The 18,235-nt window shown below is 38.8% G+C and overlaps 1 protein-coding gene across 2 annotated transcripts in view; it reads right to left on the bottom strand.

The window, feature by feature from the left end:
• Positions 1–773: 773 nt before the first annotated feature.
• tpst1 (tyrosylprotein sulfotransferase 1) overlaps positions 774–18,235 on the bottom strand; it is a 60,522-nt gene continuing 43,060 nt past the window's right edge. The window contains exons 4-6 of one of the 2 annotated variants that reach the window (XM_042486345.2): positions 7,942–7,992; positions 7,256–7,324; positions 774–3,387 (exon numbers count right to left, since the gene is read on the bottom strand). In XM_042486345.2, the coding sequence (XP_042342279.1) occupies positions 7,289–7,324; positions 7,942–7,992 (87 nt within the window). In that variant the 3' untranslated portion in view covers positions 774–3,387; positions 7,256–7,288. The remainder of the gene's footprint in view (positions 3,388–7,255; positions 7,325–7,941; positions 7,993–18,235) is intronic. The other variant, XM_042486346.2, reaches the window with a different exon arrangement.

The raw sequence follows: 18,235 nt of genomic DNA, 5'->3' as shown, positions 1-18,235 counted from the left end.
CCTTTATGCTACAGTAAAGAAGTCCTTTGAATGAGCACCGAAAGCAGTGCGAGGACCCTCTTAAATGCAAGGAAGTATTATTTTTCTCCCCAATGAATCTAATTTTTTTTTAGAGGTCTCAACATGCCCGAAAACTGGTGAAAAATATGATATTGCAGAACAAATCAAGGCACTTAAAGTTGAGAGATATATCGTTTTGGCCAATAAGTCAGATTAAGCTTTCCCAAAATAGGTAAAACCAGTATCCGCAGATACATCTGTCGAAATCAAGGAATATCTGTAGAGAAATTTCAAAGTAAAATCTGAGGTGATTTATGAAGCATGAAACTTCAATAGAAAAATTTCAGACATCTCTACTGATATTTATTTATCTGTTCCAAGAAAATATAGGCTCATTTATCGGCCTGACCAAAATTTCACTCGAGTTTTGGACAGACGTCACTGCCGATACTGAATTTTCTGTTTCAACACCATAAGCCCCTTATATTAGCAGAGCTGACAGATATATTGGCCAATATTTTTAATTTGTGCCATAAAATATAATTTGGCTGTAGATTCATACAGTTTATACACCGATTGTGATATTGCAGAACAAATTAAGACACGTAAAGTTGGCTGATATATCATTTTGGCTGATAAATCAGGTGAAGTGGTCCCGAAACAGGTAAAACCAGTATCAGCAGATGCCTCTGTCGATATCAAGGAATATTGGTAGAAATTTCAAAGTAAAATCTGAGGTAATTTAGAAACTGTGATACAATAACATACATCCATGAGAGAGTACTGACATGTTTTAATGTTCATATGTGTGGCATTTTTTTGTGTGTGTGACAGAATTATCTCCTTGTCTTGTGTTTGTATTGTTTTCCATTAAATTTCAGCCATGGATTTTGTACTGTTGCATACCTGTTTCACTTGTGTGACTCAAACTGCCAACCTGGGAGATTACAACTGACCGTCTTTTCTCCTGAGCTGTACTACTGTCATTTATACCATTTAGAAGTTCCTTCTAACTTAACACACATAAGGACAACTACCTTTAAAAAAATGTTTGAAAGAAGAATCGATCTCACAACTTCTGGGGCACCAACCAGCCGACTAATCCACTGAGCCAACCATCCTCACAACAGCTTTTTCATGCATGTTCTATATCAAACTCTCTTTTGGAAATCATTATATAAACTTGTCCTGAATGAAGTTCAGTCTCACAACCTTAAACACTATTAGAGCAAATCCAACTGCGCGTGTGCTTTCACACCTTTATGGTTCGGTTCACACCAATGACAGGAAATTAGGGCAGCTAACACCTACGAGCCGCGGAAGCACACTGGGAGAAGAAGAGACCTAATCCCACCTGTCCCTCCTCCTACTTCAAGTTTGCTCTACCATACCGCAAAGATAGCTTTCTTTTTCCCGCGGTCTTTAGAATTAGGCGCGTGACGGCGGTGCGTGACGGCGGTGCGTGACAGCAGCCTCGCGGAACCGCAGCGTGTTTCATGTTCACGTTCACACGTGACGCGCAGCTGTACCGTCGCTGCTGCTGCTTTATATTTCCACATTTATTAGTTCAAATTTCACTCGTTTGTGAAGTCGTGCGTCTCTTGCATTGCCGAAAACACGGTCCTGTAAACGTTTCAAAATAAAATGCCTTCTGTCAGCAACTGATGTGATCCTGTCCACTGAGACGTTTTTAGAGGGCTTTATTTTGAAAGGGAGGTGGGGAAGTTGGCGTGAAAGAGCCGCCTTTGTATTTCCGCACCTCTGTGACAGAGAGAGACTATCACACTGCAGTAAAAGGTGGTATAGAGTCAATATAATCATCCAAACAAAATTTCAACAGTCTGTTCCTGCTGACAAACGTGCGCGGCAAAAATCGGCGAGCCGCCGTTTCTGTACACGTGCTGCAGCTGACACACACACACGTGCCCCGGCCGCCAGTGCGGAGGCTCTAACTTCATAACACAGGCGCCAAAAAAAAAACCAAAAAAAAACAAACAGGTAAATGTAAAGTATAGAGACACGCAAACCACGCAGCTCATGACGATAAGACGCAGGTTTGTAAAGTCCTGAAGTCTGTTTGCATTAACTGCAGTGTGAAACCAAAACCAACCGGATCAAAAGTCCAGAACATTGGTTTGGACCTTTAGGTGTGAAAGCACATGTAGCTTTACATGAGTGTTGTACCGCTGAACTTCCGAGTGGGAGGCAAATGCTCTAACCAACTGAGCCAAAACCTCTGCTGGATCCTGCATTTAAAGGTGAGGCTGAGACTGTTCTCAGGGCGGGGGTCATAAAACTTACCTACCCTGGATAAGGTTCAAACTCAATATTCCAAATTGTTTTTTGTTTTTTTTTTGTTTTAATTAATTAATTAACATGAAATTTAAATCGTTTGGTCTGCACCAGGATGACGTGGATTTATGTGCCCTTCGGTGCCATCTAGTGGTCGCTGGAAGTACTACATCATGTGAAATCTCACTCCAGGGTCCAAACTCTGCGTGCATTATCCGACTTTCACAGAAATTAACAACAATTTTAGCTAGAGCTCAGCAGTACTCCAGCATCTGCGGGAAACCTGGATTAACTGATTATAAAAATAATCATTAGTTGCAGCCCTAGACACAAGTAACAAATACATTTTGATAAAATTTGTGTATTTGAAATTTAGCAAAAAAGTTTTTTGTTTTTTGGTTGAAAAAGAAAAACTTCATGTATTCACCACGGTCAACAATAATGAAGCATTTTGGACCTAAAAGGTAATTATCAGGACCTTGTGCTCCATTCAGCGTTTTAACTTGAAATTTCAAATTCAGTTTCAGTGTTGTTATTGTCACTCTGCCCTCTGTTTCTTTCTTTTTAAATTTATGTCACCATTCAACCAAATATAACCACACTGACAACAGATTTAAAAAAACAAACAAACAATGTTTATCACGGTTGATACTGATCAGTACCATGACATTGCACAATACAAAGGCATGAAAAAAAATTAACATTAAAATAGGTATTGCATCTTTCAAAAGCTAATTTTCCATTCATAAATGCTTCTTGCGATTTCAGTCCACTGCAGTTTCTCACAACAGAATCACAGATCTTGTTTCTAAATAGCCAGAAATCATTTCTAAAAATCGATGAGTGTGATGTGACATGAAAAATAACAATCAGCAGACATTCTGTGGTTGTGAGAAGTATTAGTATTATTTTTTTGTACAGTACAACATCGAAGGCCAAGAGTTCTCCGTAGACGAGGAGCCCGCAGGAGGAGGGGCTGACTCTGGTGAGGAGACTGTCCTGCTGTGGTCATGTGACCTTTGAAAAGTGCCGAGGCCCAACACAGATGGTGAGATGGATGAGCCGATGTCCATGATTATCTGTTCCACCGCACCTCTGTTCATTTTCCAAGACATGAGAAGGTATCACGTCAGTAAAATCAAACTGAGACTCAGCTGAGACCAAACATTTAATGACTGTTTGACGACCCTCCATGACTCAGTCAGATATTAATCCATCGTCTAAAATTATTTGTTGGTCGGTCTGTCATGACAACTACTTTTGCTGGATGAGCTAATGTCCCAGAAATAATTGTGATAAACAATATTTCTGTCATTTTGGGACCATTTAATGCCACTGATTTAATAATGCAATAGCATAATGATGCGAGTCGACGACAGATTATCCACCTGGCTGATTATTGGGGCCAATATTTGGCATTTTGCTGATAATCTGTATCAGTATTTTATTTTAATGCTTGCCGATAAAATTAATTAATCTGAAAATGGAAAGAAAGTGTCAGCATGGGAGGAACTTTTACTTTATAAAACTTCAGGGAGCTATTTTTATTTATTTTTCTATTTAAATTTTCACTTGACTTTATTAAAAAAAGTTGCTTGGAACTTGCTGTATATAATGTTGAATGTTCCGGTTTTGATTAAACGTTTGCTAAAGACATTTAAACAAAGTTTTGTGTTGGAGTTTGTTATATTCTAAATTCTAAATATTAACAGAGAGACTTTCATTTTATTGTAAATGAATATCACTTCCAAATATCGGTTATTGGTCTCATTAACTGCTAATAATCACTATCGGTATCGGCCCTGAAAACAATACTGGTCAACCCCTAAAGTACACCCTTTCAAAGACCAATTAACTTTTAAATCTTAAGAGTACTCAGACATCTGAGTAAGAGCATGAACAAAAATTTACATTTTTATATATGCATATATTCAATATATACAAGAAAGTGTATATAAAAGTAGCCAAATATTACTTAGTGTGAGACTTGAGAAATCTGGACAGCAAAAACAAAACCAAGTGATCCCTCGTTCGACTCACAGACAAGTTTAGAGAAGCTCTGCGAACATCAGTTACCTCCAAAATCCAGCAGTGTGCTGCAGTCAGCTCCAGGGAACATTTACAGAGAGGAGGATGACATTGGCATCGTAAAACTATGGATGGTGCATCTCTGGGCTCCTTGCAAGAGGTTGGCAAGCTAACGTCAACAAACATGCGTATACACACAATGGGCAATATCGAGGTCATCAAAATGATCAAGGTCTTGTCTGTATATCGTTTAAGTCGTTAATTATCCTGACTGGCTAAGTTGAGGTTTTTTTAAATGCTCTGAGTGTGTCTCAAACTACAATCCACACTGACAATTAAAGGAAGAATTAAATAAACCCAACCAAACAAAAAAATAAAAATAAAAAACACTGTTCAGAGCCAACAGGACACAAGACTGATGCAAATTCAAAACATCTTTATAGTTGCTGGTGATTTTAATCAACTCATCCTTTAGCTACGAAAATGTAGCAGCAAGGACACATTTTTATTTCATTTTTTTAACTATGTTTAAAAATGACTAATACCTTGTGCCTTATAAAGATTGGAAAGAGCTTTCTATAGCTATTCTATAGCTATTTCCAAAAATTACACAATCCTCCTACCAGTATCTCTAAAGCTCACTGATTAACCTTGTTTATCTATATTTTCTAAATCCGCTTCAACAACAAGCAGCTGTTACGTTTATTTTGCAGGGAAAACAAATTATCTCACCTGAAATGACAGCAGTATCAATAAGCTCAAAAGTTACTGATGTTCAGGTTTTAAAAAAAAAGGAACTGGGTCCTCAATAGAACCAGGTTTTGGTATCCATCCCTAAACATGACAATATATCATTTTTACCATATGTTATTTCCACTAAGTGTGCTGACACAATCAATGCGTCAATATTGCTGCAAATCACCGACATATCCCAGGCTGTGATAACGAACATCAAACATCTACGTAGGCAGGGGAACGCACTTCAATACAGCACTGGAGTCTGTGGATGCGGAGTAGAAGTTAAAAAAGGGGGCTCCACAAGGCTCAATACTGGGTCCTGTCATATTTACTATTTATATTAACAACATTATATCCACTATAACAAATTGTAACGCCCATCTTTAATATCAACATGAAACTAGTCCTCAATGTCGACAAGACCAAATACATGATATTCTCAAGAGCCAGACGTACTGCAGATGATGGTTTGAGCATCACCACTATAACAGTACTGAAAGGGTTTCAGAATACAAATACCTGGGCATGTGGTTAGATCAGAAACTTGCATTTAAATTTAATATTGGCATATGTATAAGCACCTTTAGTAAATTATTGGAATACCCTTCCATTACTGCAAGGTACTTTTTTTTAAAAACAGTTGCAATAAAAGTTCATCCAAAATTATTCTGGCACTTTTGACACTAGGAAATGTGACTAACAGTCAAAAAAAATGTGCCAGGCCATTTGTTCTTCAGGAAATGTCAAAGTGTTTCACACACATTCACTGAAATAATTGAGCCCCTCATCAATAAGTGATACATTAAATAACAAACATCACATCCTATAATAACCATCACCTGTTACTGTCGCTGAAATTACAAAAATACACTGACACTGTGAGAAAAAGGCAAACCAGGACACAACGCTTTGAGGAATAGCAAGTGAATTTGTGTCCAGCAGAGCAGATGGACTGCGTTATATACAGTAGTAACAATAAATCTGCGGCACACTCAAACACATGTTCTCAGTTTACTGGCCGATCCGATCTCTGCTCAGGTTGGAGTTGGGGATTACATGAACATCATATACAACGTGTTTGTAGTTTTTCTTCCCCTTTCCCTAAAAATGTTCCAACAAAGCTAACAGGATTGTGTTTACATAACAATGTTTCCAACGTTTTAGTCAACATGATGCCAGAATCAACAGCAGAATTTGCCTGACCGTTATAAGATTTGTCCGCAACACTTCTCTTTTTCTCCACCTGCGTCTTAGCTTCATTAAGCTCGTCTATTGATCGCAAGAGGCATCACTTCATCTTTAGTGTGAATATTAACAACTGTTAATAACTTTTATAAAACTATAAAAACTATTCTAAATATTTTCATATTCCAATTCCATTGTCTGAATATTCATAAGAATTAAAAGTTCATTGCTCTTTGAAAGGGTGTACTTACATTATTTTTAGTCCCTCAAGGATATTGCAATACCAAAAATAAACCCAAATCTTTCTCTCTCAACACTACGGGTGTGGAGGGAGACAGGGCTAACTGTACGCATTACACAGCTAATGCTACCCAGTGGTTATTAACAGGTTTAACAACAGAGTTAGCAACACTGCAACATGAATCACTATTTTTTTAAAAAAGCAGCATTTTAGGCAAGAAAACAAACAAACAAACCCCAAAACATAATAATAAACACATAATAATCATTGTATCAGTGGCATAAAATGGTTTAAAAATGACAATAATATTGTTTCTTCATCATTATTTCTGTGGCAATACATTGTACAACAAAAGTAATCATGACAGTCCGGAAAGAGGTGTGATATAATTTAAATTATATCTTGTGGTGAAGTATTCAGATCATTGCAGATATAAACACAATATTTGACTCTATTAAAGTAAAAATCCTGCTTTGAAAGCGCGGAAACATTGACAGCAAAATGCAATAAAGAGACAATCGATTAAATGTGGACGACATTCATTGAATGTTTATATCATAATTTGCACTGATGGATTTATCACTTCACTGTAGCTGGTTGAGGTGCAGCAACATTGTCATGTGTTGTATTATTTAAGAGTTAAACATGTAACCTCATATTTCACGAGCTCGTCGTGGTTCATAAATTAAATATATTTTTAAGTAGGTAACTGGTAACTAAAGCTCAAATACAGAGAAGAACAGAGTGACCGTGTGTGATGTGCAGCTGTACCTGTGTGTTGTGGTGATGGCACTCCTGCTGCTCCTAACTGGGGTTGGGTCTGTCTGCAGACTTCTGAATCTGTACAGAGGAACAAAAACATACAGGATGAGGTTACAGTATCTGCTCTCAGGATGACAGCTCTGTGACAAATGAAGGAAAGACAAGAATGTGCAACTTAAAACCACCAAGGAGACGTCCACAGCCAGCTGACTCACTGACGTTAAACATTTTTTCACTCCCCCCTTATTCACTGAACAAAGAGGCTGAGCGTTGATGAAAATGCATTGTTAGCAAATCAAAAGCAGACAGACTTTTCTGAGGAGCGTTCCTAAAAGCATGTAGAGAACAGATGCATGTTCGTCTAACTACCAGATGAGGGCAGAAGTGCTCTTCAGCCAACGTCAGGCTTTTAAATCAAGAAACAATAAAGCAACACAAAGAAACTAACAAACAAAATGACCACTAAAGACCAAAAACATGAAGCGGAGGCCAGAAGACGACAACAGGCGGCATTATGTGGCAAGAAACTCAAATTAAAAAACAAGAGGAGATGGGTACATGTGAGCAGATGGAAATCTGTAACGAGGTCTTCCTCTGAGTTGCAGATGGTTTAACTCAAATCAGACACTAAAAGAGGCTGAATTTTGGAAAAAAAGAAAGAAAAAGCTCAACGACAGGCAGAAATGTTACTGTACCTGTGATTGTTCTTTTAGGAAATCTGGTAGCTGAAATTCACCCTTAAAGACCTGGAAAAACAAAGGAGCAGCTTTAGAGGTTTAAAGCTCCACAGATGCATTGAATCTGCATGAAGTCATTATCTGGATTACCACGGCGAGGATCATCATCCTACATGTACAAAAACAAAATTATCACTGCCTCAAATCCAAGCTGAGCTGTGCTTAAGAAAGGGCGGGGCAATAAATGGATTTCATTAATTAATGTGAATTTGTGGTTTGGGATGATTTTTAAAATGAAAATCTAGATTTTCCTCTTTAACTTCCTCCGCCTCTCTTTTTGGGCTTCTGTAGCTCATATTGGGCTGTGCCCTCCCCCCATGCTTCCCTCCCAGAGATACACACACACGACAACATGACAGCAAGTGTTAATGACAATGAAGAGTATGTTCCCAAAAGGGCTCAGTCTCACCAGTCGTTTGGAACTGGTTCGGTTTTGCTGCATCAGATCTCAAACAAACCAAAGTCCGCTGCAAAGTTTTTAGTTGCAGCTAAAGGCAGCAGCACGAACGATTTATTTTAACATCTCAGACAGAGGCAGCCGAGTGGGAGAAATGTGTCTCACTCCGAGATCGAGTCAGCCCACAAACAGCCGGTTAAAAAGCAGACGACATTAGTGAAATACTTTCTCATTGTGTCCTGTTTGACAGGAAAGTGACCCGCTGCAAAGCCGTTACTGATGCAGTTGTGCTGCATATCGCTAAATACGGTGCCCGTATATACAGAGGAAAAGCCTGCAGGTTTATCCACATGCTGATAACTATCCACCCTCAGGTGTGTGCTACCAAGCCGCCCGCCTCGTCTGTACAACTGAACCCGTGAAAAGATCACAGATTAACCTCGTTTATCTTATTTTATAAATCCACTCAAAAACAAGTGGCTGTTTCTTTTTTAGCAGGGAAAAGAAATTTCTCACCTGAAATGACAGCAGTATCAATAAGATTGAACGTTACTGATGTTCAGGTTTTAAAAAAATGGAACCAATAGAACCAGGTTTCTATTTTCATCCCTAAACATGAGCTGGAGGGGATGTTGTTTGACTCGCTACAGCAGACCTACGACCCCGTCCTTTAAATGCAACGAGTAACATACTTTGTTAACATGGAACATGTTGAACGACAGCGGTATGATTTCAGAATTGGTCATTATTTATACTCTACTTTTTAAACTGCAAAACTGTGCGATATGCAAAACTGACTTGAAGCATTTTTCAGTTTTCGTAAGTTATTTTTTATCGCTAAAGTCAAAGCAGAACTAATTTCTTTGTCATTTGTAGTTAAAATTGCATGTTGAGTTTAGTGTGAAAAATTCTGAATTTTTTTTATTTTTAGGCCATAACGCCCAGCCACAGTTTAAGAGATGAAATCCATCTCAGCGTGTATCTGACTCGCTGTGTTTCGCTGTGACACCGTGTCATGCCAGGTGAACGACGCTGCTGGACGCATGCCAGTTCCCCACCGAGGGGGGGGTGACACCGAACCAGACTGAGAGCTGAAAAGAGCTACAGAGCAGAGGACGGATGGACGGGAGGAGGGGAGATTTAGGATCAATATCCTATTGAACATTGCCGGGTGTCTATGGAGCTGGATCAAGGCCAAAAGGTTTGTAAAAAAAAAAAAAAAGCTTGAAAAAAGAATTTGAAACTGAAACTTCAAGTTTTGATCTTGAAATTTAGGTTTCAAATTTAAAAAAACCAAAACAAATAAGTGTAGGAAAATATTAATTTTAATTAAAATATTTATATAATTTTGGTCTCACTTATATATCATTTCATATTTGAGATCTTATTTTTTTAGTTTATGTTTTCAAACTCTTTTTTTTCCTCCCCACTGTCAGATCGTATCTCTTCAGTTTCAGAGTTTTGGCCCTAATCACAGTTGTTCACTGGAGAGAATGTTTTTCGTGTGTTTTCCAGGAAAAAAACCAAAAAAAACTTCCCCTCTCTCGTTGGCCTCAGCCACACAGTCAACACATAGATGGATACTCCTTCAAGATCATTACTAACACGTGTCTTTTTCCACAGAAAATCTGCACAGGAAGTCACCTCCTTCGTGTCGAAGGAAAACAACGCTGTAGCACAAGGTCCTTCTGTCTGCCAGAGATAAAGGAGGAGGAGAGGCTGAGGAGCAGCTGATGGATGGAAGCTGAATATCAGAGGAATTTATTCCACACAGAGATTAAACAGCAGGCAGCAGCACTGTGCCGAGTCACTGCAGACCGTCAGAGGGCAGCAGTGACGCAGACACACAACTACACTCAACTACAAAATCTGCCAAAAATGTTTGCAATAGTGATGTCGCCAGAGCAGATACTTCGGTACAAAGAGGGAAATTTTCTGCATCTCACATTTGGAAGAGATAACTGACAAGAACATGGCTTTTACCTCATGAATTATGTATTTCTAACAAAGTCAAAAAAGATCATTTCAAAATCTTGCATAAAATCTATCCGTTTAATTCTATAATTCCCCGATAAAACTCTTTCTGTGGACACGCTGATGAAAATTTAATCCATTTATTCTTATAGTGTAAAATAACAATGCATTTCTGGACTAATTTCAGTTCTCATGTTTTCAGTGACTGTGATACCACTCATTATTTTATCCTTAAAGATAAAATCAGATATTATGATGATACAAGTAACATTTTTTTTTTATTTAAATGGGGAAATTATTTATCCATTAACAAAAATATTCAGGTTCACAATCCTCTTTCCATCTTTTGATTGATTTAAACTCAACTCTTTCCTCTCTTGCTCTTACAAACAACAAAGAAAAGCAACAATTTTGAGAATATAATGAACTTATTTGTCAAAACTCCCCTGATGTGATGTGAATATAGATTCTTTTTGTTTGCTTTTGTTTCTGTCTGTGTCCATTCTTTACATCTTTTTTTGATATATGTATTGAAATTATGATTATTATTATTATTATTTATTATGATTATTATGATGATGATGATGATGATCTTTGATCGGTTATCTGTGCTCTCATGTATGTTTGTGTTCTTGTTTAAGCAGCAGCAGCAGCTGACGGAGTTAAAGGAGTTTTTTTTAACCCAAAGAAAGTCGAAGGTCCTGCATTTAAGTTTAACTTCACGTGCTGTCGACGTATGCGGACCAGTGATTGGATTTCAATGACGTGACTCGACTCGAGATGTAATGTTATGTTATGGGACCCACAGGACTCGACAGCAGTATTGATAAGCCTAAATGTTATCGATTTTTGGGTTTTGAAAAAAAGCAGAACCGGGTATTATTATTGCTTATTGCTTCCCTGATGAGGCTAAAATGAGACTCCGGGTTGAAATCAACAGGACGCAGCTATATAAGCTGCTGTGTGCACATACAGAAAAACAATATCTCACAGGTGTAGTTTTGCACGCTATGTATCTTTTGTGGTTTCTCGCTGAGTTTCCAAAGCTGCTGCTGCTTTGACTTCCCCGCTTGATTCACCACTAACCTCAACTGCACCCAAAACATCACAACATCAAAGATAACCACAGGCAAACAGAGGATTTCGGCAGAAGGGCAAAGATCAACTCCACTATTAAAATGCAGAATTTGTGTGCCTGTACTTATTCTTTTAATCCCAAAAGGTTGCAAATCCAGTTTGGAATGTTTCATTTTGATCCTTTTAATGAATGACGGGTTTCATTAATAAAATGTATCAAGTACTGACTTCATTTAATCAGATAATCACCCAAATTTGAAATTTATTTTAAGGGCAATAGAAAAGGCAATTTAGGTAAATTGTCTAGATATCTTTGAAAAACACAGGAAGGCAATAAACAACAAAAGAAGACATGACCCCAGAATTAGCAAGTAATTAGTAAAAAATACAAGAAAATAACCTGAAAATTGGTAAATAAAAAAATAAATTAGCAAGAAATTAGTAAAAGAGAAAGTACAAGAAAATTACTTGAAAATTGATAAATAAATGAACAAAATTAGCAGGAAATTACCTGAAAACAGCTAAATATGGGAAGGCAATTAGCTACTGTATGTAATGCAATGACTTTACAAGAGTAAAATGTATCAAGAATTGACTTTATTTAATCAGATAATCACCCAAATTTGAAATTTATTTTAAGGATGCTAGAAAAAGCATCTTTGGAAACTTGTTCCTGTTTTTAGTATTTTTAATCTGTTTCCACTTTAATGTTGTATGCACTGTGTTGATAAATCTGTCTGTAACTAATTATTGTGATATTGTCCGAAACAGGCCTCTCCCGTGTCTCAATGAGATTACCTGTATAAATAAAGGCTAAAAAAAATATAAAAATCAATCTTTTGTTTTATTTAGGTTCATTTAAAAGTGTGCCGGACCCCCACAGTGTGGGAGGATTGGGTCAGGAGTCCTGTGGCCCCTCGCTGGGCTCCAAAGATTAAACCTTCCCCAAAATACTAAACTCATTCCTTAATCCCCCTGCGTGCCTTCATGCATGCTTGCGTGTTTGCCTGAAGTCGACGCGGGGCCAAAAACTCAATGTAATCTGAAATTATTTCCAACACCAGAGACAGAGAGGCGAGCGCATGTTTCTGATTTCCTCCTGGGTGCCATTTTGCAGCTTTCCTCCTCAGCGTGCCGAGGCTCCGGGCCAGACTGCTCCGAGTCTGTCCAAACCTCCTGCTCAGACACAAAGACGAGAGCACACAGAGGAGGAGCGGAGCTGAATGCCCTCCGGTCGCGCAGGAGGTCACACGCTAAAGGTTAAAAACTGCGAGCGGCGTATGATTCGGAATTGTGCAGAAGAGGTGGAGCTGTCTGCTTTGCACGGATCGATCTGTCCTTCACAGAGAGGACAGACGGAGACGAGCCTCGAGGAAAGACCAGACTCCATGTCTGCGTGATGGGATCACTGCAGTAACAGGAAGTCAGGCCGCTCTGGTCCAGCAGACTCTGACCTCGAGGTCTATTAGCTCTGGGATCTGTCGAGACGCTCGTGAAAGGAGCAATTTTCATATGGTGGGAGATTTACAGCCTCGTCCACCGAGTCTGATAACGAGCTGAAATACCGCTCAGCGTGATCACAGGGACGTGTGGCTGCCAGCACAGGCCTCGGTCCCCAGTCAGCTGACCCACTGCCTTCCTGTCCTCGTCCCAGAGCTGAACCACAGCAAGCCCACGACGAAGCTCTTCATTAGACTCTTTCCCCGAACAATGAGTTGCCTCCTAATTACAACTTTAAGAAGTCAGCACTTCGTTTTAATTAGGGACACGACTACAAGTTGAGCCTGAAATTCTGTCTTTACTGAAGAATGCAATTCTATAAATTGCTCTAATAGACAAAAATTCAAGATTGTTTCCTTTTTGGCTTGATTTCTTCGAAAAACACGGGAAGGCAATGAGCAAAAGAAATGACCACAGAATTAGCAAGTAATTAGTAAAAAATACAAGAAAATTACCTGAAAATTGGTTAATAAATAAACAAAGTAAGTAAGCATTTAGTGGGTGGGGTACAAGAAAATTACCTGAAAATTGGTTAATAAATAAACAAAATGAGGAGGAAATTACATTAAAAAAAAACAAGAAAATTACCTGGAAATTGGTAAATAAATAAATAAAGAGAGAAAATGATCAAGAAATTAGTATTAAAAAAGTATAAGAAAACTACCTGGAAATTGATAAATAAATAAACAATTTGCAAGAAATTAGTAAAAAAAAAAAAAGTACAAGAAAATTACCTGAAAATTGGTAAATATGGGAAGGCAATAAGCTACTTTATGTAATACACTGACTATACATGAGTATAACCTTTTAAGGCGTTTGATGATCAAACTGATAAAACTCTTTACGCTGATGAAGACCACGTGTTGGTGTGAGACTTTAGTCTGTGAAGTTATGGAAAATGCTGGTAAGTAGACCATGTGTCGCCGCTTTATCAAATCTATATTTTTTTCAGATTATTTGATAAATCTATAAAATGTCAAATAAAAAACTTAAAACTCAAAATAGATCAGAGTTCTTCAGAAAACTCACAGTAAAATCAGCCGTTGTGGCTGTAATTTTGAACCCTTGACCCCCTGAAGTATCAAAACTCCCAGGACAGCTGCGTAGGTGAGCAGACACCCTGAAAACTGCCGCAGCGTGCCTCAGCAGGGCCCCGCCGGGAGGGACCGGCACCGTCGGGTCAGCCAAGGTGCCTGCTGGTACAAACAGCGGGTCAGTCCAATGTGGGAGTGCCAAACCAAACCCTGCAGTGGTTCAGCCTCGGTATTATGGCGGGAGCTCCCTGTGACTAAGCCGCAGTCCCGGGGGGTTAACTGTGGTAACAGCCCAGTGCGTTTGAAAAGCTGCCAGTGTCGAGCCACGATCAGCAGGGGAGAATGTTTCAGCTGCACAGCGGTCTACTTCCACCCTCTCTGGGCGGAGAGTTTCCAGAAACATTGTTTCCTCAAACAAAACACTTCTATCTGAAGTGCACACTGAAACTTTTCAGGAGACCCGCCATGTGTGCCTGCTCTCACTCTGTGTGGGCAAAGGGTTTTTCAGTCAGCATTAAGGACAAAACGCATCTCAGACTGAAGAGTGAGTGTGTGTGTGTGTGTGCGTTTTAGAGAGGAAAAGCCTCAGAGGACGCTAAATGATTTTCATTTCCTTTTGCCAGGGGGCCCTAATACACTCAGTCTGTTTAAACTCATAGGACTGACTTTAAATCAGGTCTAGAGTCTCAGTATTTTCTAACAGAAATGTGTTCATAGCTACCAAGTATCAAATTCTTACCTCATTTTTGATCACTTGGTTCTTGATTTAAACTTTGATTTTTAGTTTGGAAAAGTTTTTGCATGGCTGCTTTCTTTTAGACAACAAGTCAAATTTGAGAGAAACAAAGCAATGAGAAGCAATCGAGAGGATTAAGAGAGATTTACTGGTGACAACATCAACATCAAGCAATGTCAGAATGACTCCTGACTCCCAGAAAGAAAAGCCTCTTTAGAGAATGCTTCTTTTTCTAAAAAAAGAAAAAAAATTTGTAGAAAGAAAGTGCTAATATTCTTAAAAGTAATGTATCAGAGAGGGCTGTTGAGCTCCTCTGTAGTTTGTTGTGGTTAGTCTGGCCGCACGTGCATGTTTAGTGCATGTGTGTATCCCACTGGCTCACTCGTTGTTGCCACTTTGCAGTGCGCTCGTACGGCAGTTACCGCTGATAATGAGACGGTGTCATTGCAGATGCAAAGTTCCCACTCTCAGGATCCCTCCTGGTCAACACCATCAGCTCCGCTGCAGTTATTTAGTGCTGTTAATTTGGATTTTGCAGCATTAGCTGCTCGTCGGCGGCTCATGATGAGAATTATGTTCTGACAACTCATTCTGAATTTCGCATAGAGCCCCTTTTAAAACCTCAGCACCTGATAAATGACTGAAAATTATATCTGATGTCCTTGCTCCACCAGGTTTAATGAACCAAAATGATACAAAAAGCTCTTTGTTTGGGCGCTCTGAGGCCTAAAGCTTCATCTGTGCTAGTACAGAAAAACAGTCATATGTGACTGATTGTATAACAGGGCCACGGTGAGTTCAGCAGGATGGTAAAAACATAAATTAAGTAAGACTTGGAAAAGACTTAGAGAGTAAAGAGTAATAACCTGGACATAAAAAGAGAAGATGCTTCACTTTTACACTGATTAGATCTGACAAACACAAACTCAGTTCAACTGTTCATCAAGGAAGAAGTAAGATGCATCAATCAATAAACACTATAGACGAGGTCCTCATTAATAAATCTTTCAGCCACTTTCTTCTCTCCAGCCTGACGAGTCGATGGTTTTATGAATATGCGTCTCTGTCGAGGTCTGAGAGCTATGATCATCCCGTACCTCATTAACTGTCCTTGCATCAGTGTGAAGGAAAAGGTCCAGCCGCAGACCGGCAGCCTGACACGCTGCACGAGACACTCTGCAGACGTTCATTTTCTCGTCTCTCCACTAACTCATCTCATTATTATTGGTGTAAAGAAACTGAGAACTTATTGATTCCAATATCCATTTCTCACCAGGGATCAGAACAACTGCAAAGCCACTTAAAAGCTATCGATTGTGGCTTCTCGAGCCAGACCCGATGAGCCTCATTTACAGCGAGCTGGAACGACCTCCACTGACCAGCAGCTACAACACAGCTGCAACTACAGCTGCTACAAGTCCTGTGATCGTTTTCTAAAACTGAGGCCGCTACATAAATCTGTTCAACCCACCTAACTGGCACTGGTACATTCAAGACCTGAACCCAAGCCAAGACCAGAGACTATTATAATGTTACAGATAAACAGCCTTCAAAGCAACATAAGAATGGTCGCAGGGTTGTGCGATATGACGAAATATATCGTCTGACAATTTAAAAAAAAAAAGTCTGATGTCGTTTTTACGTTTATCTGATCACACTTTGCGTCCGTCAGCGTGGCCAAGGGGGCGTCTACACAATGCACAGCACCAAAACAAACAAACATGAAGGAGGGTTTATCCATTTATTAGTTGGTTTATTTGTCAGGGACGATGCAATGAACATAGTGACGAGTTTGAGAACAAATCAATGATGTGTTGCACGCAGAGTCTCTAGACTATTTGTCTCTCTAAGAATAACCAAAAAACTTAACCTTAAGTGTATAATCAGTAATCGCTGCTCGCAGGTTTGGGTATGAAAAGTCAGACTCGGCATGTTCCACGTGCGATGTATAAACGACTTTAAGAAAACTTTTTTAAAGACCATATGATGCAGAAAACGATGCTTGGGTGGTTTAGAAATGGTCGACTGATACTGAACAGTACTGATGTTTATTTAGCTATTTATTTTATTGTATTTATTTTTTATTTAAATAGTCAGCAAAGACCAAACAGTACAGATGTGTATTTTATTTTTATATTCTTTATTTGAATGGTCAGCGAAGACGGATGCTGAACACATACAGTACTGGCGTTTTTTCTTTTTTTTTTTTTAAATAAGTACATTGTTTAAATAAGTACATTGTTAAATAAAAGTTGTTTGTTTAAGAAAGCAGCTTTCTGATGCTTTTGCGTAGTCACATCAGTGTAAAATCAGTGCACAATCCACACAGAAATTTTTTATTTTCATTCCAGTTCAAAAATTCTTTACATTGGTCGCCATATCGGTAATCTGTGAATTTTTCCACTATAAAATTGTTACTGGCCTCAAAAATCCCATATCAGTCGGGCTCTAGTTTTCATCAAAATATTGCATAACTGTCAATTTTGAGAACTGGATCTTTATCTTACTGGTTTATCCCACTGCATCAGTTATGACCCTCTGTCCTTCACATAAAAAGTTTAATTTTAATTCTACGTCTCTAAATAACTCAAGCACGAGGTATCACTTAGGAAGAGGATTCCTCTCTGAATACTGGGGATCTTATTTAATTCAAGACCACACGCCATTAAAATAAATTCTGCGCCTGCATTGCATAAGACATCTGGCAACCAGCCCTGAGCTAAACCACCGTGTAAGATGAAGCCACATGTGGAAATGCTCTCTCTGCTGTCTTGAAATTTCACCCAGCCCCATCCAAATATTTACCGTCTGGCTCATCTTTTCTTCAGCCCTGATTTCACCACAGAATATGCAGCCTGGGTCAAGCTGCCCGGCGGAGAAATAGTTTGGGAGCAGCCTTTGAACAGAATATTTGGATTGTGGAGACGGAAAGATCTGGATGGTTAAGGAAGCGTGACGTGTTGAGAGCCGCCTTATCTTGATGATGTGTTTTTGTTTTTTTACTGCGAGTAAAAACCAGTACTAAAGGTGATCTTTCTGAGCAGTTAACAGAGTCAACGCACATCTCCCGAAACCTCCAGCGTCTAAATCGACTGAACGCAGAAAAGCTCCAGATAAGCATTTACAGCAGCGGTTCTCAACAGTGGTAGACAGATTATCAGATGATGTTTGGCATTTTGCCGATTATCTATATCAGCGTTTTATTTTTATGATCACTGACAAAATGTATTAATGAAAAATTGTGTGTATTACACCCAACCAACACCAGGGGAAGGCAGTCTGCAATACCCGCAAAATCAGAGGTGTTTTTTTTTTTTTTTTTTAATTTATTCTTTTATTTTAAATTTCCACTGAACTTCATTTTTCATTTTTATTGTAAATGCATATCGGCTCCAAATATCAGTTATTGGTCTCATTAACTGCTCATAATCGGCATCTGCTCTGAAAAAACAAATTTTGGCCGACCCCTAATCATCGCAACTTTAAATGTGTTGTGATATTATTACGATAACATAGTATATGGTGATTTCTTAC

Source organism: Plectropomus leopardus, chromosome 6 (genome assembly GCF_026936395.1).
Source record: "Plectropomus leopardus strain MGB_pleo_1.0 chromosome 6, ASM2693639v1, whole genome shotgun sequence".
Taxonomy (NCBI): Eukaryota; Metazoa; Chordata; class Actinopteri; order Perciformes; family Serranidae; genus Plectropomus; species Plectropomus leopardus.
Note: the sequence above shows the minus strand (reverse complement) of the source record. Positions and strands in the feature narration are given on the sequence as shown.